Below are 27,488 nucleotides of genomic sequence, written 5' to 3'. Positions count from 1 at the left end.
TTATGTGGCTGTCTAATAAACACCTCAAACTTTGTGTGTCCAAAACAGAACTTCTGATCTTCCTCCCAAAACACCTATTCACAGCCTTTTCCTTGTCTCAGTTACCAGTAACTCTAGTCTTCCAAATGCTCAGGCCAAAACCCGGGAGAGTCATCCTTCATTGGACTCTCCCTCACACCTCACACCCAGTCTGTTAGCAAATCCTGTAAGCTCCACCTTAAGGAAAAAGTATAGAGCCCAATTACTTCTCCCCCATCTCCACTGCCATGCCGTGGTCTAAGAGACCATCATCTCTTGCTTGAGTTACTGGATAAGCCTAATGGGTCTCTTGCTTCCCCTTTCCCTCCATAGTTTATTTCAATATAACAGCTAGGATGGCCCTGTTAAAGTACAAGTCAGATCACCTCACTGCCCTGCTCGGAAACCTCAGGGCTCCATCTCACTCTGAGGAAATGCCAAAGACACCATGATGGCTCACAAGAACCTGCGGTCTGGCTCCCCACTGCTCCCATGGCCTCACAGCCTAGCCCTCTTCCCTGTTCTCAGCTGTCAGCTCTGGCATCCTTGCTATTGCTAGTACATGCTGGACACACTCCCTCCTCAAGGTCTTCACATTTGCTGTTCCTTTTCCTTGCCCTTGCTATTCCACCACATATTCTCACAGGCCTCATTCACCTCCTCTGGGTCTTTGCTCAAATGTCACCATCTCAAAGAAGTCTTATTAGAGTAGCTGATTGATTGATCTATCTATCTGTTTTATTTATTTATTTTTTTTTGAGACAGGATTTTGCTCTTGTTGTCGAGGCTGGAGTGCAGTGCTGTGATCTCAGCTCACTGCAATCTCCACCTCCTGGGTTTAAGTGATTCTCCTGCCTCAGCCTCAAGTAGCTGGGATTACAGGCACTCGCCACCACACCCAGCTAATTTGTGTGTGTGTGTGTGTGTGTGTGTGTGTGTGTCTCTATGTGTGTTTTAAAGTAGAGATAGGGTTTCATCATGTTGGCCAGGATGGTCTTGACTCCTGACCTCAGGTGACCCACCTTCCTTGGCCTCCCAAAGTGCTGGGATTACAGGTGTGAGCTACTACGCCTGGCCTAGAGTAGCTGATTTATAAATCACAACCTTTTTCCATCAAACTTATTTTAAAAACAGACTCTAAGAGGGCAGAAACTTTTGTTTCCAGTGCCTATAATGGTGCCAGCTCCACATCTAGGAGATTCTCAGTAAATACTGTTTTAGGAATAAATAAATGCGCATTTAGAGATGAAAGGACTTCATATGACTTTCTAACATTTCATTATCCAATTCTTAGCAACTCCATGTTATGATTACAGTTTTATTACAGATAGAATTGAGGGATGATGTAATCCCAGCACTTTGGGAGGCAGAGGCGGGCGGATCAAAAGGTCAGGAGTTCGAGACCAGCCTGATCAACATGGTGAAACCCCATCTTTACTAAAAATACAAAAAATTAGCCAGGTGTGGTGGCAGGCACCTGTAGTCCCAGTTACTTGGGAGGCTAAGGTAGGATAATTGCTTGAACCTGGGAGGCGGAGGTTGCAGTGAGCCGAGTTCACGTCACCACACTCCAGCCTGGGTGATAGAGCGAGACTCAATCTCAAAAAAAACAGAGAAAAGTTAGCTGGACCTGGTGGCAGGCACCTGTAGTGCCAGCTACTCGGGAGGCTAAGGCTGCAGTGAGCTGAGATCGCACCACTGCACTCCAGCCTGGGCGACAGAGTGAGACTCTGTGTAAAAAAAAAAAAAAAGAACTAAGGGATGAAATGAAGTATTAAAAGGCAGATCAGCCGGGTGCAGTGGCTCATGCCTGTAATCCCAGCACTTCGGGAGGCTGAGGTAGGTGGATCACCTGAGGTCAGGAGTTCAAGACCAGCCTGGCCAACATGGAGAAACTCATCTCTATTAAAAATATGAAAATTAGGCCAGGCGCGGTGGCTCACGCCTGTAATCCCAGCACTTTGGGAGGCTGAGGCGGGTGGATCACGAGGTCAAGAGATCGAGACCATCCTGGTCAACACGGTGAAACCCCGTCTCTACTAAAACTACAAAAAATTAGCTGGGCATGGTGGTGCGTGCCTGTAATCCCAGCTACTCAGGAGGCTGAGGCAGGAGAATTGCCTGAACCCAGGAGGCGGAGGTTGCAGTGAGCTGAGATCGCACCATTGCACTCCAGCCTGGATGACAAGAGCAAAACTTCATCTCAAAAAAAAAAAGGGGCATATCTAGCAATAGAGCCTCACTCTCACAGCTCAGTATTATCTGTAGCCATCCTCCCTACCCACCTGACAAATTCTTCTTCAATTATTGAGTGGTTCCACAGGTGACGGATGTCCAGCTGAAGTAGCTGTGTTAAAAGCTGAAGAACTGGTTGCCTCTCTTCTTCCCAGTCAAAGCCATGGGCTGCCTTGGTCCGAGCTTTCTTACCCTAAAAAGGATCATGTATACATTGAGGAAAAAATAAGGGAACAAAGAGGGTCAAGATCTGCCAGTCTGAGTGCCCAAATAATCCAGTATCAAGACAAGACAGAAGGTAATACGGAAGAAGTGTTACATGTTCCACAGTGCTATCTGTCTAGGAAGAAAATGTGTGATAGTTTTGGGTTCTTCCTCCTAAACTCTCAATGAGGACAGGAAGGATTCATAGGATCACTGGATTCCCCTGTTTCCCATCCGTTCTCCTATCTCCCCAGACCCCATATAAAGTGAGCCCAAAACTCCAAATTTACCTTCCCACCAAGGTCCAGGTCCATGAGGTTTGCCTGGCTGGTCATGGTCTCAAAGGATTCCAAGAGTCGTATCAGAGCATAACAGTTCATTTTGAGGGCATTTAGATGAGCATTTCGATCTGATACACTCAAGGTTGTATCATCCAGTATAGCTGGAAGCTCCTGGGAGTGGCGGGATACCACTATGAGGGGCAGAATGTTGGAGTCAGTTTCACTCACTTCTTTCATATACCCCAACTTCAAAACACCCAGCACTTGCAGCCATCAGATTACCAAAGATCTGTGTTTCATCTCTCAGCGGTCATAATACAAGCTAAGTCCTTTGGGACCCTTGGCCATGGTACCCTGAACATGCCCTGTTCCTACTCTCTCCCTCCAGTTACCACAATTTCTCTCCAGCAACTGCAAGAATCACCCCTATTAAAAAGAGGTAGCTCAAAAGTAGGAAAAAGTTCTTGTTGGTCTGCCCTTACAGTGAACACACATAACTCTGTATCGCCCACCAAGATTACAGACCTTTAAGAGGCCAAAGGTCCCTGGGCTTAGCCAAACCAACTGAATCACAACAGCCTTGATATCATCATGTGGCTGATAAGATGTAGGAAATAATAAACAAACAAATGACAACAAACACCTTCCATCCCCTACCCGCTGACCCACAAACACCTTTTATCAGGAATTCCAGAGTATCTTCTTTGAGGCCAGGGTCTATACTTCGAAAGTGACTATGAGGGAAAGAAAGTGTGGGGGTGAGATAGGAAGGAGACTGCAGAGCCCTTTCTAACAGATCAGATCTAACCTGTGGATTCTAATGTTTAAAAACACATGTGAAATTGTTCAACTGAATAAATATGTGGCAAGCTGGGCACACGCTCATCAGTAGAGATATCAATACCCAGAAGCATTTATCAGGGAATCTGTAACTTAGGAAATTTCAGGACTAACATGCACAATTAGGACGAACAGCCACCAGTTCTTTTCAAAGTACCAGCTGGGTGTTTCACTTACTGTAAAATGCTGTAGATAGTATCAAAGTGCTCCAGCATAGCCAGGGGCCCCTGAGCTCGGAAGGCAGCCTGAAATGCTATGAAGATGAAAAAATTAATAAATTTGGAAGAGGGAGAGGACTTTTTGGTAAATTCCACCCATGGCGGAAAACTCAGTTTGTTGCTTTTATTGGTAGAATCACGCAAAAAAGAGACAAACAGTTCACTTCAGTGTAACCTATAATGATGATGATATATTTGTGTTACAATTAGAGCCTTGTTTGAGCTTCACCACACCTGAGCTAAAGGAGACAGTATTAAACCTATTTTACATCTTGGAGTGGCTGTATGACTTGTCCAACTTATAGTAGTTAGGAGTGAACACAAACTCAGGATCTTAAAAAAGAAAAAAAAAGTGTATCCATTTATGTCCTTTTTCTGCTGCAGGATCCCACAATGCACTTAGTTGTCAGGTCTCCTTAAGTAGTTAAGTTTTGAGGGAGTCGAAAGTTATATATGCAGACTTTTTACTACACAGGGGTTGTCGTCCCTAACCCCCATGTTGTTCAAGGGTCAATGGTAGGTATGAATGTCAAAGCTGAAGGAGATAATCCATGCAAACCAGTCAGAACAATACTTAGCACGTTACATGGTTTGAATGTGCCCCCATAATTCGTATGTTGGAAACATAATCCCCAACATGACAATGTTGGAAGGAGAGGTCTAATGGGAGGTGTTTAGGTTATGAGGGCTCCACCCTCATGAATATATTAATACCATTATAAAAAGGGCTCTAGGGAGCAGGTTCATTTGTGCCTTTCTGCCTTCTGCCTTGCGACAATGTAGTAAGAAGGCCCTTGCCAGTTACTGGTGCATTGATTTGGGACTTCCCAGTCTCCAGAAAAAACTGTCAGCCAATAAATTTCTGTTCATTTTAAATATCCAGTCTCAGGCTTTCAGTTATAACAGCATAATTTTTCTCAGTCCATTTTCTATACATCGGATTTCCATTGTTGAGTTCATATCACATATTCACTTCTCTGTTCTGCTTTTTAAAATTTAGCATTACAAAAAGTGTATTAGAAACCTTGGTAAACAATTTTTTTTTTGAGACAGGGTTTTGCTGTGCTGCCCAGGCTGAAGTGCAGTGGCAGGATCATAGCCTGCTGCAGCCTCAAACTTCTGGGTTCATGCGATCTTCCTGCCCCAGCCTTCGGAGTAGCTGGGACTACAGGAAGTGCCACCACACTCCGCCTTGTATCTATCTTAAGTTGCTATTCCCCTATTGTTAGATATTGTGATACTTCTTATTCCACCAATTAACAACAACAACAACACACACTTCCCTGGCAAATCTAGGTTAAATCAACTTTCTGTTTACTCCATTCATGTAATCACACAAATAAAAATGGCCTGAGAAAAACACACAAGCATGCCAACTACTCTTACGTTAAACTCATGACTACTAATCTGAAGTGGGCCTTCATACGCCCAAGTCTATTCACTTTCTTCTAGGCAATTATTTCACACCTATCCTCTGCTCATAACACCATGATCTTCCTCCCAAACTCACTCTGTTAAAGGCTTTCCCTTCTTTTTCTTTTTTCCTGTGGTTTTCTTTTTAATTATCTTAAGTCTTACGATCACACATCATTTTAAAATTTGTGTATATCTCCTCTACTTTAATCCTTTTAAGTTGGCAAAAGCACCATTCCCAATCACAAATACACAGCAGTTGTACGGCTTTGTTTCTGAATGGCTGTTTAAAGACAATCCTAAATTATAACTTAGTTTGACTTAGATTGTAAAGAATCCAAGAGTGAAGTTTGATTGGCTACTATTTTAAAAGGATGTGACCTTACAGATCATCTATAAAATGTGTGAAGTGTTATTTTGATATTACACATAAACCACACAAAATGCCTTTCAATAAGTAAAAGGAACCATTTTAAATACAGGGAATTCTAATTAGATTGGCATAGTTAAGGCCAAATATAAAGTAGCCATTGCTACCCATTTATCTTCAACCCTTGCCTTTAAGACGCAAATGAACACAAAACACAGATGAATCTTGATTGGTTCTGAAACAGTGAAGGAATTTCCCCCATATTTAAATATATTCACATAACCAGTTACAGTATATAATCTAAATATAAAACCGATCTCCAGTAAGTTTTAAGATGGCACTCACCATCTTTGCGAAAAGTTTAACATTACTAACAAAGTCGAATCATATCTTTAGAAGGGGTAAACAGTGATAGAATTTACTATTAAAATTGGAATTACTATTAGAATCCAAAAACTGAACATACTCATTTAACCACAAGCCAGTCTTAGTTTTAAATCAGGACTGCCCAACAAAATATTCTGTCAGTCATTCATGATGTAAATTCTGGTGTATGAGATCTATTAAAATATGGTACACATAAAAAAGTCATGAGACATTTGTTTTGTAATAAATAAGGCAGTGGCCAATTATTACTCAGTAGTTTTGAGATAAGCTATTAAGTCTTCCCTTTCTCCCTCCTTCTTAATGTCGACAAAGATCATTTTTGTTCCCGAGATATACTTCTTGGGATTCTCCGAATATTCCATCAGTGTATCCTCTCCCCAGATGATGCCTTTGTTCTTACTGGCTTCAGTGTTAAGTGAATCCAGAGGCCTGACCTGTCTTCCACCCAAAGATACCATGGAGATTAGGTCCAGTCTTGTGCTTGCCTCCCTTTTCCACAGTGTGACATTGGGAACACTTCTGAATAAAAATCCTCTTGCCTTTCTCAACATCACCCATATTTAATTCTTTTTCGTAGTTAGCTCAACAAAGGTTACAGCTCAGAAGCTCGATGTCCCACTCTCTAAGTCAAGGTTTTCCCTTCTTATTGAGGAAACAGAAGCAGACAGAAGAGAACTTTCGACTGCCCCAAGCTCTATATTTACCTGCACTAGTTGATCTGTGCCCATATACACTGCCTTTTTTTTTTTTTTTTGCTACTGTGGATAGATAAACTGTCCATGTCCTGTAAAGCTATTTCCTCCCTGTGTACCAAATCACATACTCTCTTACCTACTAAAGGTACTGCACCCTCTTCCTCTGCATCATTAGCTTTTCCCTCTCTGATCACTCCTATGCAACATACACACGTAATGCTGCCCATATTAAAACAAATACATTATGTAAATTCATCATCTCTAATCTCTCTCATTCCATTTTCTTTTTTTTTTTTTTTTTTTTTTTTTAAATGTTTATTTTATGTACAAAGAACTATCATGGTTTTTCATGGTAGGTGTCTTGGATAATCCTTTGAAGATCATTTAGTCCAACTTAATGAAATCTATATCCTTCGCGTACTGACGGAAACACTGGCGGCACATATTGAGACCATATTTCCGGATCAAACCGTGCCGGTTTGAACAGACTCGACAAGAGCGAGAACCCTGGCCGAATTTTCGCGGGTGACTCCAGTACAGCTGCTGGTGACCCATCTTGCTCTCAGAAAGGCAACGAGGTAAAAGCTCCATTTTCTTAAAAACCTATTCCAAGCAGGCTTTTGCCCCCAGCATGCTATGAAATAGCTTTGTCAAGGTTACCAGTGACTATGACATCAATAAATCCAATAGTTAATCTGCAGTTGACCTCTCCCCTGTTTTTGAAACGCTCTATTTATTTGGCTTCCATTTAGCTCCTTCATTCACTCTGTGCCCAATGACTGCTTAATTTCTTCTCCTGGTTCTTTGCCATCTTCCTAACTTCTAATGCTGGCCTATCTCAGGTCTTGGTCTTCAAACTGCTTCTCTCCTCCATCTAAACTCACTCCAGTCTCAAGGCTTTAAATGTTGTCTACATGCTGAGTACTAAATCCTAAATGTGTATCTTTAGCTGACACCTCTCCCTTGAACTCCACACTCACATAAACAACAATCTAAACCTCTTCCTCCCATATTCTACCCCATCTCAGTAAATGGTAACTTCATTCTAGTTGCTCAAGTCAAAAAGCCTTGTAAGGCTGGGCGTGGTGGCTCACGCCTGTAATCCCAGCATTTTGGGAGGCCGAGGCAGGCAGATCACGTGAGGCCGAAAGTTGCAGCCTAGACAATATTAGCTGGGCATGGTGGTGCACACCTATAATCCCAGATAGGTGGCTGAGGCATGAAAATTGCTCGAACCTGGGAGGCAGAGGTTACAGTGAGCCAAGATCATACCACTGCTCTCCAGCCAGGGTGACAGAGCCAACAGAACAAGAATGTCTCAAAAAAATTAAAAGCCTTGTAATCATCTCATTTCAGATTCCTTTCCAACTCTACAAATCCAATCCCATCCATCCGTATTCCTGTAAACTCTACTTTCAAAATACATCCTAAATGCAATATTTTATCACCACTTCCCCTGCTATTCCTCCAGGCCTATCTACTTGGTATTACTGTATTAGCCACTAAACCAGTCTCCCTGCTTCTTCTCTTGCCTCCTGTAGTCTCTGCTCAACACAGCAGACAGTGAATCTTTTGTTGTTTGTTTTGTTTTGTTTTGAGACAAAGTCTCTGCCCACGCTGGAGTGCAATGGCACAATCTCAGCTCACTGTAACTTCTGCCTCCTAGGTTCAAACAATTCTCCTGCCTCAGCTCCCAAGCAGCTGGGATTACAGGCGACCGTCACCGCGCCAGGCTAATTTCTGTATTTTTAGTAGAGACGGGGTTTCACCATGTTGGCCAGGCAGGTCCTGAACTCCTGACCTCGTGATCCGTTCACCTTGGCCTCCCAGTTCTGGGATTATAGGCGTTAGCCACTGCGCCCAGTCGACAGTGAATCTTTTAAAATGTTAGACCATGTCACTCCCCATGGCTTTCAAGTTTCATTCATACTGAAGTTCAAGTTTTGCCATGATCTATGAGACTCTAGAAATCAGTGCTTCTCAAACTTGTAATTGTACTCAAATTCCCTGGGGGATCTTCTTAAAATACAGATTTTCTGATTCAGCAGCTTTGAAGAGGGACTTGACATCCTGCTTTTCTAGTAAGCTCCCAGATCATGAGGTCATAATATTAACAATGCTGATCTGAGGACCACATTTTGAGGAGCAAGATTCTAGAATAATCTGTACCACTTCCTACCTAATCTCTTTTTCCTAGCTTACTCTAGGTCCAAATATTTTGGCATTTGCCCACCTCAAGGCCTTTGCATGGGCTTTTCTGTTTGCTTGGAATGCCCTTCCCTGACTATCTACATAGTTCATTTCTTTACTTTCTTAAGGTCTCTGCTCAAACGTGACGTATCAGCAAGACTTCTCTGATAATCCAACATAAAAATGGCAGGCCCTACTATCTTCTTCTTTATTTATTTGTGAGACAGAGTTTCACTCCTGTTGCCCAGGCTGGAGTGCATCGGCACAATGTCAGCTCACCACAACCTCCGCCTCCCGGGTTCAAGCAATTTTCCTGCCTCAGCCTCCCAAGTAGCTGGGACTACAGGCGTGCGCCACCATGCTCAGCTAATTTTTGGATTATTAGTAGAGACACGGTTTCACCATGTTGACCAGGATGGTCTTGATCTCTTGACCTCGTGATCTGCCCACCGTGGCCTCCCAAAGTGCTGGGATTACAGGCATGAGCCACTGTGCCCGGCTATATTATTTATTACTAAGCTTTGTATAATTAATTTTAGAGACTATGTTGCCCAGGCTAGTCTTGAGTTCCTGGCCTTAAACAATCCTCCTGCCACTGCCTCCCAAGTGGCTGGGATTACAGGGACGAGCCACCATTCACAGTACACTTATTTTTTAATTTTGAAACAGGGTCTAGCTCTGTGGCCCAGGTTGCGGTGCAGTGGTGTGATCATGGCTCACTGCAGCCTCCGCCTCCTGGGCTCAAGTAATTCTCGCACCTCAGCCTCCCAAGTAGCTGGGACTACAGGTGTACACGACCATGCCTAGCTAACTTTTTTGTAATTTTGGTGGAGATGGGGTTTCACCATGTTGACCAGGCTGATCTCAAACTCCTGAGCCCAAATGATCCACCCGCCTCAGCCTCCCAAAGTGCTGGGATTACAGGTGTGAGCCACTGTGCCTGGACACACTGTCTGCTTTTTCTCTTTGGCTCCTACAACCATCTAACATACAATGGTCCTCCCAATCCATGTTCTCAGTTTCCAAGGTTTCAGTTACCTGTGGTCAATCTCAAGTCTGAAAATATTAAATGAAATATTCCAGAAACAGGCTGGGCACAGTGGCTCACACCTGTAATCCCAGCACTTTGGGAAGTCGAGGTGGGCAGATCACCTGAGGTCAGGAGTTCAAGACCAGCCTGGCCAACATGGTGAAACCCCATTTCCACTAAAAATAAAAAAAAATTGGCAGGGCCTGGTGGCTCATGCCTATAGTCCCAGCACTTTGGGAGGCCAAGGTAGGCAGATCACCTGAGGTCAGGAGTTCGAGACCAGCCTAGCCAACATGGTGAAACCCCATCTCTACTAAAAAATACAAAAAACTAGCGGGGTGTGGTAGTGGGTACCTGTAATCCCAGCCACTCGGGAGGCTGAGGCAGGAGAATTGCTTGAACCTGGGGGAGGTGGAGGTTGCAGTGAGCCAATATCGTGCCACTGCACTCCAGCCTGGGTGACAAGAGTAAAACTGTCTCAAACAAAACAAAACAAAAAACCCAAAAAAATTAGCAGGGCACGGTGGCACTCAGCTATAGTCCCAGCTACTTGGGAGGCCAAGGCAGGAGAATTGCTTGAGCCCAGGAGGTGGAGGTTGCAGTGAGCTGAGATTGAGCGATTGGACTCCAGCCTGGGTGACAAAACAAGACTCTGTCTCAAAAACAAAAAAGTAATATTCCAGAGATAAACAATTGATAAATTTTAAGTTGTGTGCCATTCTGAGTAGCATACAATCTGGTGCTGCCCTGCTGCCTCCTGCATACCCAGGAGTATGAGTGAATCCTCCATTGCCCAGCATACCCAGGCTGCATATGCTACCCTATCACTCATTAGCAGACACCTTGGTTATCAGATCAACTGTCACAGGCCTTCCATTTAAGGAACCTTTATTTTACTTAATAATGGCCCCAGCCAGGCGCGGTGGCTCAAGCCTGTAATCCCAGCACTTTGGGAGGCCGAGGCGGGTGGATCACGAGGTCAAGAGATCGAGACCACCCTGGTCAACATGGTGAAACCCCGTCTCTACTAAAAATACAAAAAATTAGCTGGGCATGGTGGCGCGTGCCTGTAGTCCCAGCTACTCAGGAGGCTGAGGCAGGAGAATTGCTTGAACCCAGGAGGCGGAGGTTGCGGTGAGCCGAGATCGCGTCATTGCACTCCAGCCTGGGTAACAAGAGCGAAACTCCGTCTCAAAAAAAAAAAAAAAAAAAAAAAAAAAAAGCCCCAAAGTGCAAGAGTAGTGATGTTGGCATAGTTATAATTGTTCTATTTTATTAATATTGTTGTTAATCTCTTATTGTATCTAATTTGTAAATTAAACATTACCATAGGTATGCAGTTAGAGGGAAAAAAACATAGCATATAAAGGGCTTGGTGCTATTCTAGTTTCAAGCATTTAATTGGGGTCTTGGAATATATCTCCTTGGATAAGGGGTCCTGTTATACTACATATTTACTTGTTTATTACTTGTGGAGAGCCTTAAAAGGAAAAACTTTTGTCATTTTGTCTGTTTTGTTCACTGTTGTATTATCAGTGCTTAGAACAATGCCTGGCACACAGCATATGATCAGTAAATACTTGTTAAATGAATTAAATGATTTGATCTTATATTATTTAGAGGAAAAGTTATATTCAGAGTTCTAACCACCAAAATCATCAAAGGAATGCAACTGTTTTAAAAAAAGGACTCTTGGCTGGGTGCAGTGGCTCATGCCTGTAATCTCAGCACTTTGGGAGGCTGAGGCGGGCAAATCGCTTGAACTCGGGAGTTTGAGACCAGCCTAGGCAACATGGCAAAATCTCGTTACTACAAATAACATAAAAATTAGCAGGGCAAGCCAAACACTGCATGTTCTTACTTGTAAGTGGGAGCTGAACAATGAGATCAAATGGACACAGGGAGGGGAACAATACCACTGGAGCCTGTTAGGGGGTGGAACGGTGGGAGGGAAAAGATAGCTAATACGCGCTGGGCTTACTACCCTGGTGATGGGTTGATAGGTGCAGGAAGCCATCACGGCACATGTTTACCTATGTAACAAACTTGCACATCCTGTACATGCACTCCGGAACTTAAAAAAAGTGATTGTTTAAAAAAATGACGCATCATTATAATAAGTGAAGAATAATTTGTCATAGTATGCAGCATGTTCAGTTGGTGACATATATATCCACATGACATAGTGTAACTGTGGACACTGTTGGTTTGCCATCCATCAGTCAACCTCCACACTCTATCTTCTTCCTTGCTTACCAAATGGTTGATATGCTTAAGTTTAAGGAGGCTCCTAGGTAATAATCTTGATCAGTTTAGCCAGTCTGGGTAATTCTATTTCTCTTACCTGTGCCCTGTAACATTTTGGTAAACAACAGACCACATATGCGACAGTGGTGTCATAAAAATATAATAGGGTGTGGTGGCTCACGCCTGTAATCCCAGCACTTCGGGAGGCTGTGACGGGTGGATCACGAGGTCAGGAGTTTGAGACCAGCCTGGCCAATATGGTGAAACCTCATCTCTACTAAAAATACAAAAGCTGACGGGGCACGGTGGCTCACACCTGTAATCCCAGGACTTTGGGTGGTGGAGGTGGGTGGATCACCCGGGGTCAGGAGTTCAAGACTAGCCTGGCCAACACGGAGAAACCCCATCTCTACTCAAAATACAAAATTAGCTGGGCGTGGCGGCGCATGCCTGTAATCCCAGCTACACTGGAGGCTGAGGCAAGAGAATCACTTAACCTGGGAGGCGGAGGTTTCGGCGAGCTGAGATTGTGCCATTGCACTCCAGCCTGGGCAACAAGAGTGAAACTTCGTCTCAGTAGAAAAAAAAAAAAAAAAAGTTAGCCGTGCGTGGTGGCGCGCACCTGTAGTGCGCATATGTAGTCCCAGCTACTCAGGAGGCTGAGGCAGAAGAATTGCTTGAACTCGGGACATGGAGGTTGCAGTAAGCCGAGATCATGCCACTGCACTCCAGCCTGGGCAAGAGAGAGAGGGTCTGTCTCAAAATAATAATAATCATAATATAATAGAGTTGAAAAGTTCCCATCGTCTAGTAACTTATTGATGACCCTGACCCTGTGCAGGCCTAGGCTAATGTGTGTGTCTGTGTCTTAGTTTTTAACAAAAAAGCGTGGCTGGGCATGGTGGCTCACGCCTATAATCTCTGCCCTTTGGTTCATGTCTGTGATCCCAGCTACTTGGGAGGCTGAGGTGGGAGGACTGCTTGAGCCTGGGAGGTTGAAGCTGTGTGATCAGGCCACTGCACTCCAGCCTGCAACCCCAGCACTTTAAGAGGCCAAGGTGGGAAGATTGCTTGAGCCCAGGAGTTCAAGACCAGCCTGGGCAATATCATTTCTACAAAAAATAAAAAAAAAATTAGCCAGGTATGGTGGTACATGTCTGTGGTCCCAGATGCTTGGGAGGCTGAGACGGGAGCATTGCTTGAGTCTGAGTTGAGGCTGCAATAAGCAATGATCACGCCACTGCACTCCAGCCTGGGCAAGAGAGCAAGACCTTGTCTTTCAAAATAAAATAAAGAAGAAAAAGTACAATATAGAAAACTCCTTTTCCACTTTTGGACATTAGAACAAGAAGCTACCATCTAGCCTAGTGTGGTGGCCCACCCCTGTAATGCCAGCACTTTGGGAGACCAAGGTGGGTGATCATCGAGGTCAGGAGTTCAAGACCAGCCTGGTCAACATGATGAAACCCTGTCTCTACTAAAAATACAAAAATTAGCCGGGCGTGGTGGCTCACACCTGTAATCCCAGCACTTTGGGAGGCCGAGGCGGGTGGATCACGAGGTCAAGAGATCGAGACCATCCTGGCCAACATAGTGAAACCCCGTCTCCACTAAAATACAAAAATTAGCTGGGAGTGGTGGTGCGAGCCTATAGTCCCAGCTACTAGGGAGGCTGAGGCAGGAAAATTGCTTGAACCCGGTAGGCGGAGTTTGTAGTGAGCAGAAATCACACCTCTGCACTCCAACCTGGTCCTGACAACAGAGTGAGACTCTGTCTCAAAAAAAAAAAAAAAAAAAAAAAAAAAAAGTGCTGGCCATGGTGGCAGGCACCTATAATCCCAGCTACTCGGGAGGTTGAGGCAGGAGAATCACTTGAACCCGGGAGGCAGAGATTGCAGTGAGCCGAGATCACACCATTGCACTATAGCTTGGGTGACAGAGCAAGGCCCCTGACTCAAAAAAAAAAAAAAAAAAAATTAAGAAAGAATAAGAAGCTGCCATCTAGCATCCATGAAAGAAAGGCCAAGAGGAGACAAGCTGGGGCCATATTGTCAAGCTGCTGCATTAACGAACTCTTCTTCTTGTAGGTGATAACAAATGAAATAGGTTATAATCTCTATATTTACAGATGAGGAAATCAAGGCACCAAGAGAATTAAATAACTTGTCCAAGGTCAGAGTGGTAGAACCAGGATTCAAATCCAGACAGCCTGGTTCCACAGTCTTTAATCTATGTACCTCCAAAGCAACCTAACTGCTACAAAACCGCTTCCAACAAGTACAATGACATTATGAGGTCTTTCTGATAATGCAAAACGTGCTTTTCATCATTTATAGGTTTCAGTAGGCGACCGCACTGTACATATATTGGTGTTGCAGTAGTACACACATATTATGAGTTTTTTTTACCCACAATTGCACGTCTTGGAAGGAAGATATCTAGACTCTAAAAAGGTATTACAAAAACAGCCGGGTTACGTCCCAGACATTCTGAAAAAGCTATCCCCTTCCTATAACTCTTAAACCCACCAGGACTTAATTTTAACAATGGTAAGGGGTAAAGATGGAAAAAGTTTTCCCCAAAGAGTAATCATGTACACCAAGACTGTTTTTGACTCATTCAGAAAAGGCAGTTAATGAATGTACTCTGTTTCATGCAATCCATGAAATGTTATGATAAAACAGCAAAATAGGGAAAACATGTTTCTTGATCTTATGGAGCTTCCTGATGTAGTGGAACAGAAATGACAATGTAGCAACTCCATGTGGGACGGTTGTTTGGAATAGCGATACAGTGACAGCTACGGAGTCTTACCTCTAAGCTGTGATGGAAGATGTTTGATGGACAGTACCTCTTGCACAACATACTGATTCACCCCTCCACTTTTCAACAACTCCTCTGGGGATAATGGCAGATGGAACTCATACATCTGGGGGGCCATCTTCTCCTACAGGCTCACAGGGCTAGAAACCAAACAGTGAAAAGGTCAGGATCTATACTCAAGACCTGTCTTTATATCTGGTTCTATTACTTCCCCACCCCCAACATGCAAAATGGCTTTTAGTCTTACAGCAAGCTAATAACATTATCTGACAGGATATGAGATTGACCCTGGACTAGAAACTAATTCTAGTAGCAACTTTGCCACTTCATCTTGTTACTTAAACCCCTGGGCCTTATCTGTAAAAGACGGAGTGACTAATCTCTGATTACTTCACAAAGTTGCTCTGATGACCAAATGAATCAAGCAGTAGGAAGGTGTTTAAAGAACTATGAAGTGGCCACTTCATAGTTCTTTAAAGTTAGTATTATTTCCATTTTTATGTGCAAAGCTCTTAAGTACAGAGAAAATGGTCTGGTCTCATCTGAGGCTAGAACAGAGCCCCAGCAGGGGCTAGTGGGCCTCCTGCACCAGAATGGGAACAGCGTTAACACTGACGATTTATTTATCCTGTGCCAGGTCTGTTAGGCTATCTGCATATATCATACCTATCTAAGTCTCGTATCCTCAATCCTACGGGGTGCATAATAATACAACTGCGTTTACAGAGCGGGAATTGAAATAAGAAAGGTTAAGCGATTTGCTTAACATCTTCCGTTGCGGATGTGTCAGACTTACAGTTTCTCCCACATTGCGCCCCAAGGACATACCTACTAGACCTCCCTGCCTACTGTATACTGTCCAATACCGGGTCGCACAGCCATGTACTCGATTTTCCTACTCTTTTAGGACCTGCAACACCACATCTTACCTGGGGATCTCACCCGCGGATCCTCTGACTCCGGCAGTCGGGCTGAAATGAACAGGAAAAAAACACGCGTGCACAACACACACCAATCAGCGAGGCAGTTTTCAAGTTGGCGGAGAAACCGGCCAATCCCCGGCAGGCAGAGGCAAAGGCCCGCCTCTGAGTCTGGCAACGCGCGGGCAAAGCCACAAATATCGAGTTCAAATTTCAACGGCTGCAGGAGGGCCAATCGCGACGGCCGCCTGAGCGGCCGACCAATCACAGCGCCGCCCGGGGGCGGGCCAAGGCTCCGGCTCCGGCCCCCGCACCCACGCCCTACTCGCCCGCGAATGCCTCCTTGCCCGCCAGGCCCCGCTTTGCCCTATCGGTGGGGAGGCCGTATTTCTGCGGGCCAGAGATGTCGCGTCCCTGGCTGGGCAGCAGTAGTGCCCTGGAATACTGAACCATTCAATCACCTCCAGGAAAGGAGGCAAGTCCACGCTGGGAGTTAAAAGGCATCGCCTCTAATCCAGGTTTCGCCATCTCCTCCGCTAAGTGACGTCCAGCAAGTCACTTTCAGGGCCTCAAATTTCCTTCCCCGTAGTAAAATGGGGATAATAAAAACAGCTACAGCGCAAGACTGCTGTGAGGCACAGAGAAAGGGCTTGGTCTTTGGAAGCGGATTCCAGGTTCTCAACCTTCATATCCTTCACACTTGAAGGACGCCAAAGAAAGTGGAAAGGGTGAATTTTCTTGAAATCTCAGTTTTTGGGAATCTTAGCGACGAGTCGCGGACCTCAGCTAATTCAGCTCTCCAAAACCTCCGGCGGACAAACCGGAAGCACTGAGGCGGGACCCCTCGGAGGTACCCCTCTGGCCGGAACCAGGAGGGCGGGTCCTAGGCGGGTCCTGCGCCCACAGCTACCTGGGTAAGGCCCAAGATGGCTGCCTTCACGTTAGTATGCTTGTGAAGTCGGCGGGGACAGTTCCTGTCGTCATCTTCTTGAGGGCCACATTTGGTCCTCATTTTTGGGCTTGTTTGGTGTGCTGTTGAAAGGGGGACTAGAGAGATGGCAGGGAGCCTCTTATGCGGGGCAGGTCGGCGCCTGTTGGACTGGGTGCCTTTGGCGTGCAGAAGCTTCTCTCTCGGTAAGTGGCTGATGTCGACGCCCCGATAACCGCTTCATAGTATAATAGGCGGCTCAGATTTATTCCCTCCCTTCCCCATCTTCAGATGTTCCTAGATTGATCGGTATAAGGCTCACCCTCCCGCCCCCCAAAGTGGTTGATCGTTGGAACGAGAAGAGGGCCATGTTCGGAGTGTATGACAACATCGGGATCCTGGGTAAGACTTGACCCTCGACGTGGTACAGAATTTCAGAATGACAATTACGTTGCAACGACTATCTTTTCCTCCTGAGAGGAATACTGTCCTCAATAGTAAGAGCAAACACGTATGTAGCTGTTTACATTGTGTTTGGCATTGTTCTGAGTGCTCTCATATAATTTTTACTTCATAAGTGAGGAGACTGAGGAACGAACGGAGAAATCAGTTTTTCCAAAGTTAATAAATGTCAGTGTTAGAATTTTAACCCCAAGAAGTCTGGCTCCGGAGTCTGTGCTATTGATTCTGTAACGTGTCTTGTCTATAGGTGTTGCTCAGCAAGATGCAACTGTGGGTTGAAAGCTTAGCTGGTGTAGGATGGGTCCTCTTATCTTGGATCTAATGTGTTCTCACATTACACAGGAAACTTTGAAAAGCACCCCAAAGAACTGATCAGGGGCCCCGTATGGCTTCGAGGTTGGAAAGGGAATGAATTCCAGCGCTGTATCCGAAAGAAGAAAATGGTTGGACACAGAATGTTCGCTGATGACCTGCACAACCTTAATAAACGCATCCGCTATCTCTACAAACATTTTAACCGACATGGGAAGTATCGATAGAAGAGAAAGCTGAGAATTGCGGAAAAGGTTCATCTGTTAACCTGGAGAAGGGAAACTACTTTTCCCTATGAGGAAACGGCTTTGTATGCTCTCTGTAATAAAGTGGGGCTTCTTTGGAATTTGATAGTCACATAATTTTGTTTTCCTTTAATGCTGCCTCTACTCATGTAGACTATGAAGTCTTGACTCATCCTAGGTTTTAGGGTCTTAGGTTTGGGCCTCACACCACTTGCCTTTTACAGTCTACCTATACCTAATGCCTTTAAAAAAGAAAAGTTGATGAGAATGTCATCGGCACTTTTTGACATAATGCTTATAGCAAGCTAATAACAATTAGGTTAATAGTGTTTCTAAAGACCTTCCACTCTGAAATGAAATATAATAGAAAAATGGAGTTTGAATGTAAAACCTGAGGGGAGGAAAATGGAGTTATACTTCTCTATTATTCTCGTAAAAATATTTATTAGGCATTTTCTCTTGAGTAGGAACTACAGGAAAAACAAAAAAGTGTGAGGTGTTTTTTCCATTTTAATATGAAGCATTAAGTACCATGTGAACGGTAGAGATGGGGGATTCTAAGCCTGACTGGTCATCAGAGTTGTCTGGGTGTTTTAACATTTCAGAAGCCTAGTCCAGCCCCTAAAGATTGTGATCAGTGAGCTGAGTCTAGGGCATCTATGTGTTTTGTTCTTTTTTAATAGTAATTTTTTTAAATTACAGCTGGATGTAGTGGTAGCCACGTGTAATCCTAGCATTTTGGGAGGCCGAGGTGGGAGGATTGTTTGGAGCCAGGAATTTGAGACCAGTCGGGGCAACATGGCGAAACCCCTAAAAATACAAAAAAATTAGCTGGGCGTGGTTCGCCGTCCCTGTAGTCCCACCTACTCAGGAGGCTGAGGTGGGGGGATCACCTGAGCCCAGCAGTTTGATGTGATCTCAGTTTGCTGTGAACTGAGATCGTGCCATTTCATTCCAGCCCGAGCAACTGGGTGAGACCCTGTCTCAAAAAAAGTGAACTTAGGGCTGGGTGCAGTGGCTCCAACCTGTAATGTCAACACTTTGGGAGGCCAAGGCATGAGGATTGCTTGAAGCTAGGAGTTCAAGACCAGCCTGTGCAACATAGCAAGACCCCATCTCTATATTTAAAAAAACAAAAACTGTAAAAGTGAAGTTAGATTGATAAACACTTGTTGCAGGGCATGGTGGTTGGTGTGCACTTATTATCCCAGCTACTGTGCAGCCGAAGTGGGAGGATCCCTTGAGACCAGGAGTTGGAGGCTGGCCTTAGAAACATAGCAAGACACCATCTTTAATAAAAATAAAAAGTACCTGTTAAATTACAAGTGGGTTTTGGATAAATGGATTGATGGGTATATATGAAAACATGATCCTGGGTCTTAATGGAAATGTTTAGGAGAGTCAGTTTTCAGAGGGGTGGCTGGAGAGGAGCTATGAATGAGAATGGAGAGGTTGGTGTGAAGTGTGATTGGCTGTGATACTTTACATCATTTGGTGATGCTGGAGTGTAGAAAATAAAATATCTGGGACTCTGCTAAGTGCAAGGCACCCTAAAGAAGATATCTACATGTCTTGGTAGAGTATCTAATCATTAGTGAAGAGGAAATTAATAGGTCAACAGGCATTTATAGAATATTTCCTGCTCCAAAGATACAAAAGATCTTGTTTTCAAGGACAGAACAAACTTGTTTGTGGTATGAAACAGTATATGACATTTTCCTTCAATAAATACTGAATTATTATGTGCAAGGATTTTTGGAGGAACAAAAATCACCAAGGTAGGGTTGGTTCCAACCTCTAAGTAGCCTTCATTCTACTTAAAAGATGTCTGAAGGATATAAAGTTACAAGATGATGGACCAGTGTGATACTGTGCAGAATGTGCAAATGGTCCACATTTTTTAGACTACATCATGACCGAGAACAGAATTAACCTAACCCTAATGGGGCCGGGCACGGTGGCTCACGCCTGTAATCCCAGCACTTTGGGAGGCTGAGACAGGTGGATTGCCTGAGCTCAGGAGTTCAAGACTAGCCTGGGCAACACAGTGAAAACCCATCTCTACTAAAATCCAGAAGGTTAGCCGGGTGTGGTGGTGTGCGCCTGTAATCCCAGCTACTTGGGAGGCTGAGGCAGGAGAATCGCTTGAACCCGAGAAGCAGAGGTTGCAGTGAGCCAAGATCGTGCCACCACACTCCAGCCTGGGCGACAGAGTGAGATTCTGTCTCAAAACAAAAGCAACAACAAAACAAGCAAACAAAAAAACATAGCCCTGATGAAAGACCATGACTGTATATTGTTGTTCACCCCCTCCCTGGTGGACTACTTCTGACCATCTCTTGATTTAGAAAAGAATGTTAGCCAGGTGCAGTGGCTAATGCCTATAATCCCAACACTTTGGGAGGCTGAGGTGAGAGGATCAGTTGAACCCAGGAATTTGAGATCCGCCTGGGCAACGTAGTGAGATACTGTCTCTACCAAAAAAAAAAAAAAAAAAAGTAGCCAGGCATGGTGGCATGTGCCTCTAGTTTCAACTACTCGGGAAGCTGGGTGGGAAGGATTGCTTGAGCCTGGGCAGTCGAGACTGCAGTGAACCAAGCCTGTGACACTGCACCTCAGCCTGGGCAACAAAGTGAGACCCTATCTCAAAAGAAAAAGAATGTATTTGCTAAATCAGTGGTCACAAACCACAAATGTGAGGCTATGTTAATCTGTTCCAATAAAGATATCCCATCCAGCAGACAATTAGCACTGGGACTCCCACTTGGTTAAATTGGCAGCAGCTTCATCCTATTTATGCAGGGGCAAGACTGGGAAAAAAAAAAAAAAAAGAGATGTATGTAAACAAAATATGAATTTGAATATGATGATAAAAATTAGTCCCATGAGAGTTTTTGTTTGTTTTGTTTTTGCTGAGGGGATGGTCAGAAAAGGTATTTGTTGAAAAGATGGCATTAGAATGAGGTCTTGAGGCCAGGCACGGTGGCTCACACTTGTAATCCTAGCACTTTGGGTGGCCAAGGTCGGCAAATCACTAGAGCACTTTGGGAGGCTGAGGCGGGAGAATCACTTGAACCTGGGAGGCAGAGGTTGAAATGAGCCGAGATTGCGCCACTGCACTCCAGCCTGGGGGACAGAGAAAGATTCCATCTCAAAAAAACAAACAGAAACAAAAAACAAAAACAGCAACAACAAAAAGAAACAATGCATGTTTGCCAAACAAAATAACTGTGAAGTGATTTAGAATGTCATCTATGAGGAAGGAGTGGAATGGGGAAAAGGGGAATATACAAAGGAAAGAAGGCAGGGTCCTTCCATGGATAAGTGAAAATGCTCATCAGGAATTGACGAGTATTATTAACTTCATCTTCTGCACCTGAGGTCTCCTGGCAATACAATGTTCTATTTTTCATCCTTAGGGATATTCATACTCTAAGAAACACTCATATAAAAAACCACTCCTGGCTGGGCACCTGTGATCCCAGCATTTTGGGAGGCGGTGATGAAACCATTTTTGATCACTTAAGATCAGAAGTTTGAGACCAGACTGGGCAACATGATGAAACCCATCTCTACTAAAAATGCAAAAATTAGCCGGGTGGTGGTGTGTGCCTATAATCCCAGCTACTTGGCAGGCTGAGGCAGGAGAATCGCTAGAACCTGGGAGGTGGAGGCTGTGGTGAGTTGAGATCACTCCACTGCCATCTTAAAAGCAAAAAACAAAAAAAATCTCACACTCCTGTTGTTTCTTTAACTTACCAGTATCTATACCATGTCAAACACTTTAGCACATTATCAATTCCCTTTGGTATTCTTACTACCTATGACACACGTATGTGTAATGTACATGTCTAATATATGCATGTTTGTTGTTTTGGTAATTTACACATATGCTAGTTCAAGATAGCTGTATTAATTTGTTAGGTCTGCCCTAAGAAAGTACTATGGCCAGGCATGGTGGCTTATGCCTGTAATCCCAGCACATTGGGAGGCAAAGGGGGATGTGGATCACTTGAGGTCAGGAGTTCGAGACTAGCCTGGCTAACATGGTGAAAACCTGTCTCTACTAAAAATACAGAAATTAGCCCATGTGGTGGTAGGCACCTCCAATCCCAGCTACTCAGGAAGCTGAGCCAGGAGAATTGCTTAAACCTGGGAGGCGGAGGTTGCAGTGAGCTGTGATTGTGCCACTGAACTCCAGCATGGGTCTTTTTTTTTTTTTTTAAGACGGGGTTTCACCATATTGGTCAGGCTGGTCTTGAACTCCTGACCTCAGGTGATCCACCCACCTCAGCCTCCCAAAGTGCTGGGATTACAGGCATGAGCCACTGCGCCCGGCTGAGATGAAGTCTTTCTCTGTCACCCCGGCTGGAGTACAGTCAGGTGATCTCAGCTCATTGCAACCTCCTCCTGAGTTCAAGAGGCTCTCCTGCGTCAGCCTCCTGAGTAGTTGGGACTACAGGTGCCCACCACCAAGCCCAGATGATTTTTGTACTTTCAGTAGAGACAGGGTTTCACCATGTTGGCCATGGTTGGCAAGGCTGGTCTTGAAATCCTCACTTCAGGTTACCCACCCTCCTTGGCCTCCTACAATGCTGGGATTATAGGCATGAGCCACCTCACCCAGACAAAAATCTATATTTTTATTGCGATATAATTCTCACAACATACAATTCACTGTTTAAAAAAAAAAAAAAAAGCTTTTTTTGAGACTGAGTCTCATTCTGCCACCCAGGCTGTAGTGCAGTGGTGTGATTACTGCTCATTGCAGCCTCCACCTCCAGGGCTCAAGTGATCCTCCCACCTTAGCCTCCTGAGTAGCTGGGACCACAGACATGCACCACCACATCGGGCCAATTATTTTTATTTTTGGTAAAGATAAGGTTTCATCATGTTGTCTCGAACTCCTGAGCTCAGGTGATCTGCGTTGGTCTCCTGAAGTGCTGGGATTACAGACGTGAGCCACTGTGCCCGGCCAGTGGTTTTTAGTAATTTCATACCCTTACTGCAATCAATTTTAGAACATTTTTATCATTGCCTCAAAGTAAAACCCTACACTCCACAGCCTCACTCCCAATCCTCCTCTATGGATTTTTACCTATTCTGGATATTTCATATAAATGGAGTCATACAATATGTGATCCTTTATGACTTCTTTCACTTAGAATAATGGTTTCAAGGTTCACACCTACATCATAGTTTCTTTTTTTTTTTTTTTTTTTGAGATGGTGTCTCGTTTGTTGCCCTGGCTGGAGTGCAGTGGTGCAATCTCAGTCTACTGCAACTTTTGCCTCCCGAGTTCAAGCTTCTCCTGCATCAGCTTCCCAAGCAGCTGGGATTACAGGCACCCGCCACCATGCCTGGCTAATTTTTTTTCTACTTTTAGTAGAGATGAGGTTTCTCCATGTTGGCCAGGCTGGTCTCCAACTACTGACCTCAGGTGATCTGCCCACCTTGACCTCCCAAAGTGCTGGGGTTACAGGCATGAGCCACCACACCTGGCCTAGCATTTTGTTGTTGTTGTTGTTGTTTAGTGGAGATGGGTTTCACCATGGTGGCCAGGTTCGTCTCGAACTCCTGACTTCAGGTGATCTGTCCACCTCGGCCTCCCAAAGTGCTGGGATTACAGGTGTGAGCCAGCCATGCCTAGCCTTTCTTTCTTTCTTTCTTTCTTTTTTTTTTTTTAAAGACGGGGTTTCACCATGTTGGTTAGGCTGGTCTTGAACTCCCAACCACAGGTGATCCGCCCTCCTTGGCCTCCAAAGTGCTTGGATTACAGGCGTGAGCCATCGCGCCTGGCCGGCCTTTTTTGTAATTTTATTAGAGATAGGGTTTCACCACATTGGCCAGGCTGGTCTCAAGTTCCTGACCTCAAGTGATCCTCCTGCCTCAGCCTCCCAAAATGCTGGGATTGCAAGCATGAGCCACCGTACCCAGCCTGTTGTAGCATGTATTAGTACATACTTCATTCCTTTTTATTGCTAAATAATATTCCATTGTATGGATTTACCACCTTAAATTGATTCATTGGTCGGATGATGGACATTTGGGTTGTTTTCAGTTTTTGGTGATTCTAAATAATGCTGTTATGAACATTTATGTACAAGGTTTTGTGTAGGCATGTATTTTCATTTCTCTTGGGTATATACCTAGAAGTGGAATCGCTGGGTCATATGGTAATTCTGTGTTTAACTGTCTGAAGAACTGTCAGATTCTTTTCAAAACTGGAAATTCTGGCTGGGCACGGTGGCTCATGCCTGTAACCCCAGCATCTTGGGAGGCCAAGGCTGGTGGATCACTTGAGGTCAGGAGTTAGAGACCATGCCCAACGTGGTGAAAACCTGTCTCTACTAAAAATGCAAAAATTAGCTGGGCATGGTAGCAGGTGATACTCAGCTACTCAGGAGTCTGAGGCAGGAGAATTGCTTGAACCCAGGAGGTGGAGGTTGCAGTGAGCCAAGATTATGCCACTGCACTATAACTTGGATGACAGAGTGAGACATTGTCTCAAAAAAAAAAAAAGTCTTCTTTTCATGTATCTGGCTCTAATTTTATTTATATACCCATGGGATCTGTAAAATACTTGATCATAGATCAGGTGTGATGGCTCATGCCTGTAATCTCAGCTCTTTGGGAGGCCAAGGAAGGAGGATAGATTGAGCCCAGGAGTTTGAGACCAGCTTGGGCAATACAGGGAAACCTTGTCTCTACAAAAATTACAAAGTTAGCAAAGCATTGGCGGCACACACCTGTAGTCCCATCTACTCGGGAGACCGAAGTAGGAGGATCACTTGAGTCCGGGAGGCAGAGGTTGCAGTGAGCCAAGACTGTACCACTGCACTCCAGCCTGGGTGACAAAGACCTTGTCTCTAAAAACAACCCCTGCCACCAAACCCCAAAACTTAATTATATTATTATTTGTGTGTGTGTGTGTGTGAGACAGAGTCTCATTCTGTTGCCCAGCCTGGAGTGCAGTGGCAAAATCTTGGCTCACTGCAAACTTCGCCTCCCAGGTTCAAGTGATTCTCCTCCTTTAGCCTCCTGAGTAGCTGGAATTACAGGCATGCACCACCATGCCCAGCTAATTTTTGTACTTTTTTTTTTTTTTTTTTTTTTGAGACGGAGTTTCACTCTCGTTACCCAGGCTGGAGTGCAATGGCGCGATCTCGGCTCACCGCAACTTCCGCCTCCTGGGTTCAGGCAATTCTCCTGCCTCAGCCTCCTGAGTCGCTGGGATTACAGGCATGCATCACCATGCCCAGCTAATTTTTTGTATTTTTAGTAGAGACGGGGTTTCACCATGTTGACCAGGATGGTCTCGATCTCTTGACCTCGTGATCCACCCGCCTCGGCCTCCCAAAGTGCTGGGATTACAGGCTTGAGCCACCGCGCCCGGCCTTTTTTTGTACTTTTAGTAGTGACAAGGTTTCACCATGTTGGTCAGGCTGGTCTCGAACTCCTGACCTTGTGATCCACCTGCCTAGGCCTCCCAAAGTGCTGGGATTACTGGTGTGAGCCACTGCGCCTGGTCAATCATATTATTTTTCAAATGATTAAACATATCAGATACTTTATCAGTTTCTTTTCCCTGGAGACTGCCTGCACTGTTTCCCATCCTCTGCTTTAGTCAGGACAGGTTCTTTCTGGATTGGCAGCATAATTTCCATTCTAAGCATTTCGTTATACCACTTTGATGTGTAGATTCAACATTCCACATTCTAGATCTATTGCCTTTTTCAGAGTATGTCTCCATTTATCAGAGCATATCTCGTAGTAGTAGCCTACTTAGAAAGGGAGGTAGAAAGTTTGATATCTTACATATTTGAAAGATATCTTTATTCTACCTTCACCTTGTAAATGTATTTTTATTTTTTGGAAGTGGAGTCTTACGGCCGGGCACGGTGGCTCATGCCTGGAATCCCAGCACTTTGGGAGGCCAAGGAGGGCAGATCACGAGGTCAGGAGATTGAGACCATCCTGGTCAATATGGTAAAACCCCGTCTCTGCTAAAATACAAAAAAATTAGCTGGCCGTGGTGGGGCATGCCCGTAGTCCCAGATACTTAGGAGGCTGAGGCAGGAGAATTGCTTGAACCCAGGTGGTAGAGGATGCCGTGAGCCGAGATGGTGCCACGGCACTACAGCCTGGGTGACAGAGCAAGACTCCGTCCCCCTCCAAAAAAAAAAAATGGAGTCTTCCTATGTTGCCCAGTCTGGGGCTCAGTGGACTGAGTATTCACAGGTGTGATCATAGCTCGCTGCATCCTTGAACCCCGGAGCTCAAGCAGTCCTCCTGAATCAGCATCCTGAACAGCTGGAACTACAGACAAGCACCACCGCACCAGCTACTGCCTTCAGCTTTTATTGATAGTTTGGCTGACATGGAATTTTATATTAATAATCATTTTTCTTCAAAATTAAAGGCACTGCCACATTGTCTTCTATTTTCCAATCTTGTTTTGAGATGCTATGCTGATTCTGGTTCCATCATTTTTCATTCTCTTTTTGAAAGCTTTTAGGGTTTTCTCTTCTCTCCCATTCTGAGATTTCACGGAGCTGTGTCTTTATCTGATTCTTTCCTTGTTCTGGGCACAGAGAACACTATTTAATCTGGAAAGGCTTGTTTAAAGGTTTTCTTATATTTCTTTTTTTTTTTTCCTTTCTTTTTTTGAGATGGAGTCTCACTTTGTCACCTAGGCTGGAGTGCAATGGTGCAATCTCGGCTCACTGCAACCTCTGCCTTCGGGGTTCAAGCAATTCTCCTGCCTCGGCCTCCTGACTAGCTGTGACTACAGGCACTCACCACCATGCCTGCTTAATTTTTGTAATTTTAGTAGAGAGTGAGTTTCACCATGTTAGCCAGGCTGGTCTTGAACTCCTGACCTCAGATGATCTGCCCACCTCAGCTTCCCAAAGTGCTGGGATTACAGGTGTGAGTCTTGTTTTTCTTTTATAATCAATCTCACACACACCATTTTTTCTCCCTCTCCCTCACATGCCCTGTTTTTTCTTTTTAGACATTGGACTATTTGGCTTAATTTTCTAATTTTCTTTATTTTATTATTATCATTTTAATTTAGTCTTGGTAGAGACTGTCAAAAATTGCCAATGCCAACTATATTGCAAGTCATCATGGAGGAGTATTGGGAAAAGTTTTCAATTAGCAGTAATGTCGCCTCAGATAAATCTCATTGGCTACGATACTGTCACTGTGCAAAGCTTCTAATTTTCTTTCTTATTTCCCGTCTCTATCTCTACTGGTTCTTGTTCTTGGTAACTTGTTCCTTGTTTGCAATTTTTGACCGCAATTTATTTTTCTTGGAACTGTATCTATGGAAATTCCCTGAGGCCTAGATTACAGATGAGTTCATCCAGAAAGGATCTGTTTTGCTTCTGCTGGGTTCTTGGTGGTACTGTCAATCCAAACCACTTTAAATTCTTGCCATTTTCTTAAGATCAACAAAGAGTTCAAGCAGAAACACCACACCTTGTGGTTATACATTCTCTGCAAATATTTGAAAGAAAAATAATAAAAGAACGCCAGCAGGCACCTAGGTTCCCAGTCAACATTCCACGGAGTGTCCTAGGGGCAGTTTGGGTTCTAGTATATTTTTAATTCATTCTTACATGAGGATATAGGTCTTTGGGGTTCTGGCTTTATGGTAAGGGCT

General features: G+C 44.4%; 2 protein-coding genes, 1 long non-coding RNA gene, 2 other non-coding genes and 2 pseudogenes across 7 annotated transcripts in view; 2 read left to right on the top strand and 5 right to left on the bottom strand.

Annotated features, from left to right (window-relative positions):
* NCAPD2 (non-SMC condensin I complex subunit D2) overlaps positions 1 to 15,902 on the bottom strand; it is a 36,534-nt gene extending 20,632 nt beyond the window's left edge. Inside the window, exons 1-6 of one of the 2 annotated variants that reach the window (XM_032254555.1) lie at positions 15,881 to 15,902; positions 14,943 to 15,091; positions 3,756 to 3,831; positions 3,414 to 3,472; positions 2,748 to 2,929; positions 2,304 to 2,446 (exon numbers count right to left, since the gene is read on the bottom strand). In XM_032254555.1, coding sequence (XP_032110446.1) covers positions 2,304 to 2,446; positions 2,748 to 2,929; positions 3,414 to 3,472; positions 3,756 to 3,831; positions 14,943 to 15,069 — 587 coding nt within the window. In that variant the 5' untranslated portion in view covers positions 15,070 to 15,091; positions 15,881 to 15,902. Of the gene's footprint in view, positions 1 to 2,303; positions 2,447 to 2,747; positions 2,930 to 3,413; positions 3,473 to 3,755; positions 3,832 to 14,942; positions 15,092 to 15,880 lie in introns of those variants that run through there. The other variant, XM_032254557.1, reaches the window with a different exon arrangement.
* Positions 1,587 to 10,787, top strand: LOC116534281. The gene is made up of 3 exons (XR_004261655.1): positions 1,587 to 1,597; positions 9,266 to 9,269; positions 10,660 to 10,787. It is a non-coding gene; the product is annotated as an uncharacterized LOC116534281 (long non-coding RNA).
* Positions 3,007 to 3,336, bottom strand: LOC116534360. The gene has a single exon (XR_004261683.1). It is a non-coding gene; the product is annotated as a small nucleolar RNA U85 (small nucleolar RNA).
* LOC116534279 lies at positions 6,048 to 6,572 on the bottom strand (annotated as a pseudogene).
* Positions 6,946 to 7,267, bottom strand: LOC116534280 (annotated as a pseudogene). The gene has a single exon (XR_004261654.1). The product of XR_004261654.1 is annotated as a 40S ribosomal protein S29 pseudogene (transcript).
* An 829-nt stretch (positions 15,903 to 16,731) lies between the features above and the next one.
* On the top strand, positions 16,732 to 18,217 carry MRPL51 (mitochondrial ribosomal protein L51). The gene is made up of 3 exons (XM_032254574.1): positions 16,732 to 17,005; positions 17,091 to 17,201; positions 17,604 to 18,217. Exons 1-3 carry the CDS (start codon positions 16,927 to 16,929, stop codon positions 17,798 to 17,800), a joined length of 387 nt encoding a protein of 128 aa, XP_032110465.1. The 5' UTR covers positions 16,732 to 16,926; the 3' UTR covers positions 17,801 to 18,217.
* An 8,680-nt stretch (positions 18,218 to 26,897) lies between these two features.
* LOC116534343 lies at positions 26,898 to 27,038 on the bottom strand. Its single transcript, XR_004261668.1, has one exon. It is a non-coding gene; the product is annotated as a U4 spliceosomal RNA (small nuclear RNA).
* Positions 27,039 to 27,488: the final 450 nt, after the last annotated feature.

Source organism: Sapajus apella, unplaced genomic scaffold (assembly GCF_009761245.1).
Source record: "Sapajus apella isolate SASKATOON/1434 unplaced genomic scaffold, GSC_monkey_1.0 scaffold86, whole genome shotgun sequence".
In the NCBI taxonomy this organism is placed as follows: Eukaryota; Metazoa; Chordata; class Mammalia; order Primates; family Cebidae; genus Sapajus; species Sapajus apella.
Note: the sequence above shows the minus strand (reverse complement) of the source record. Positions and strands in the feature narration are given on the sequence as shown.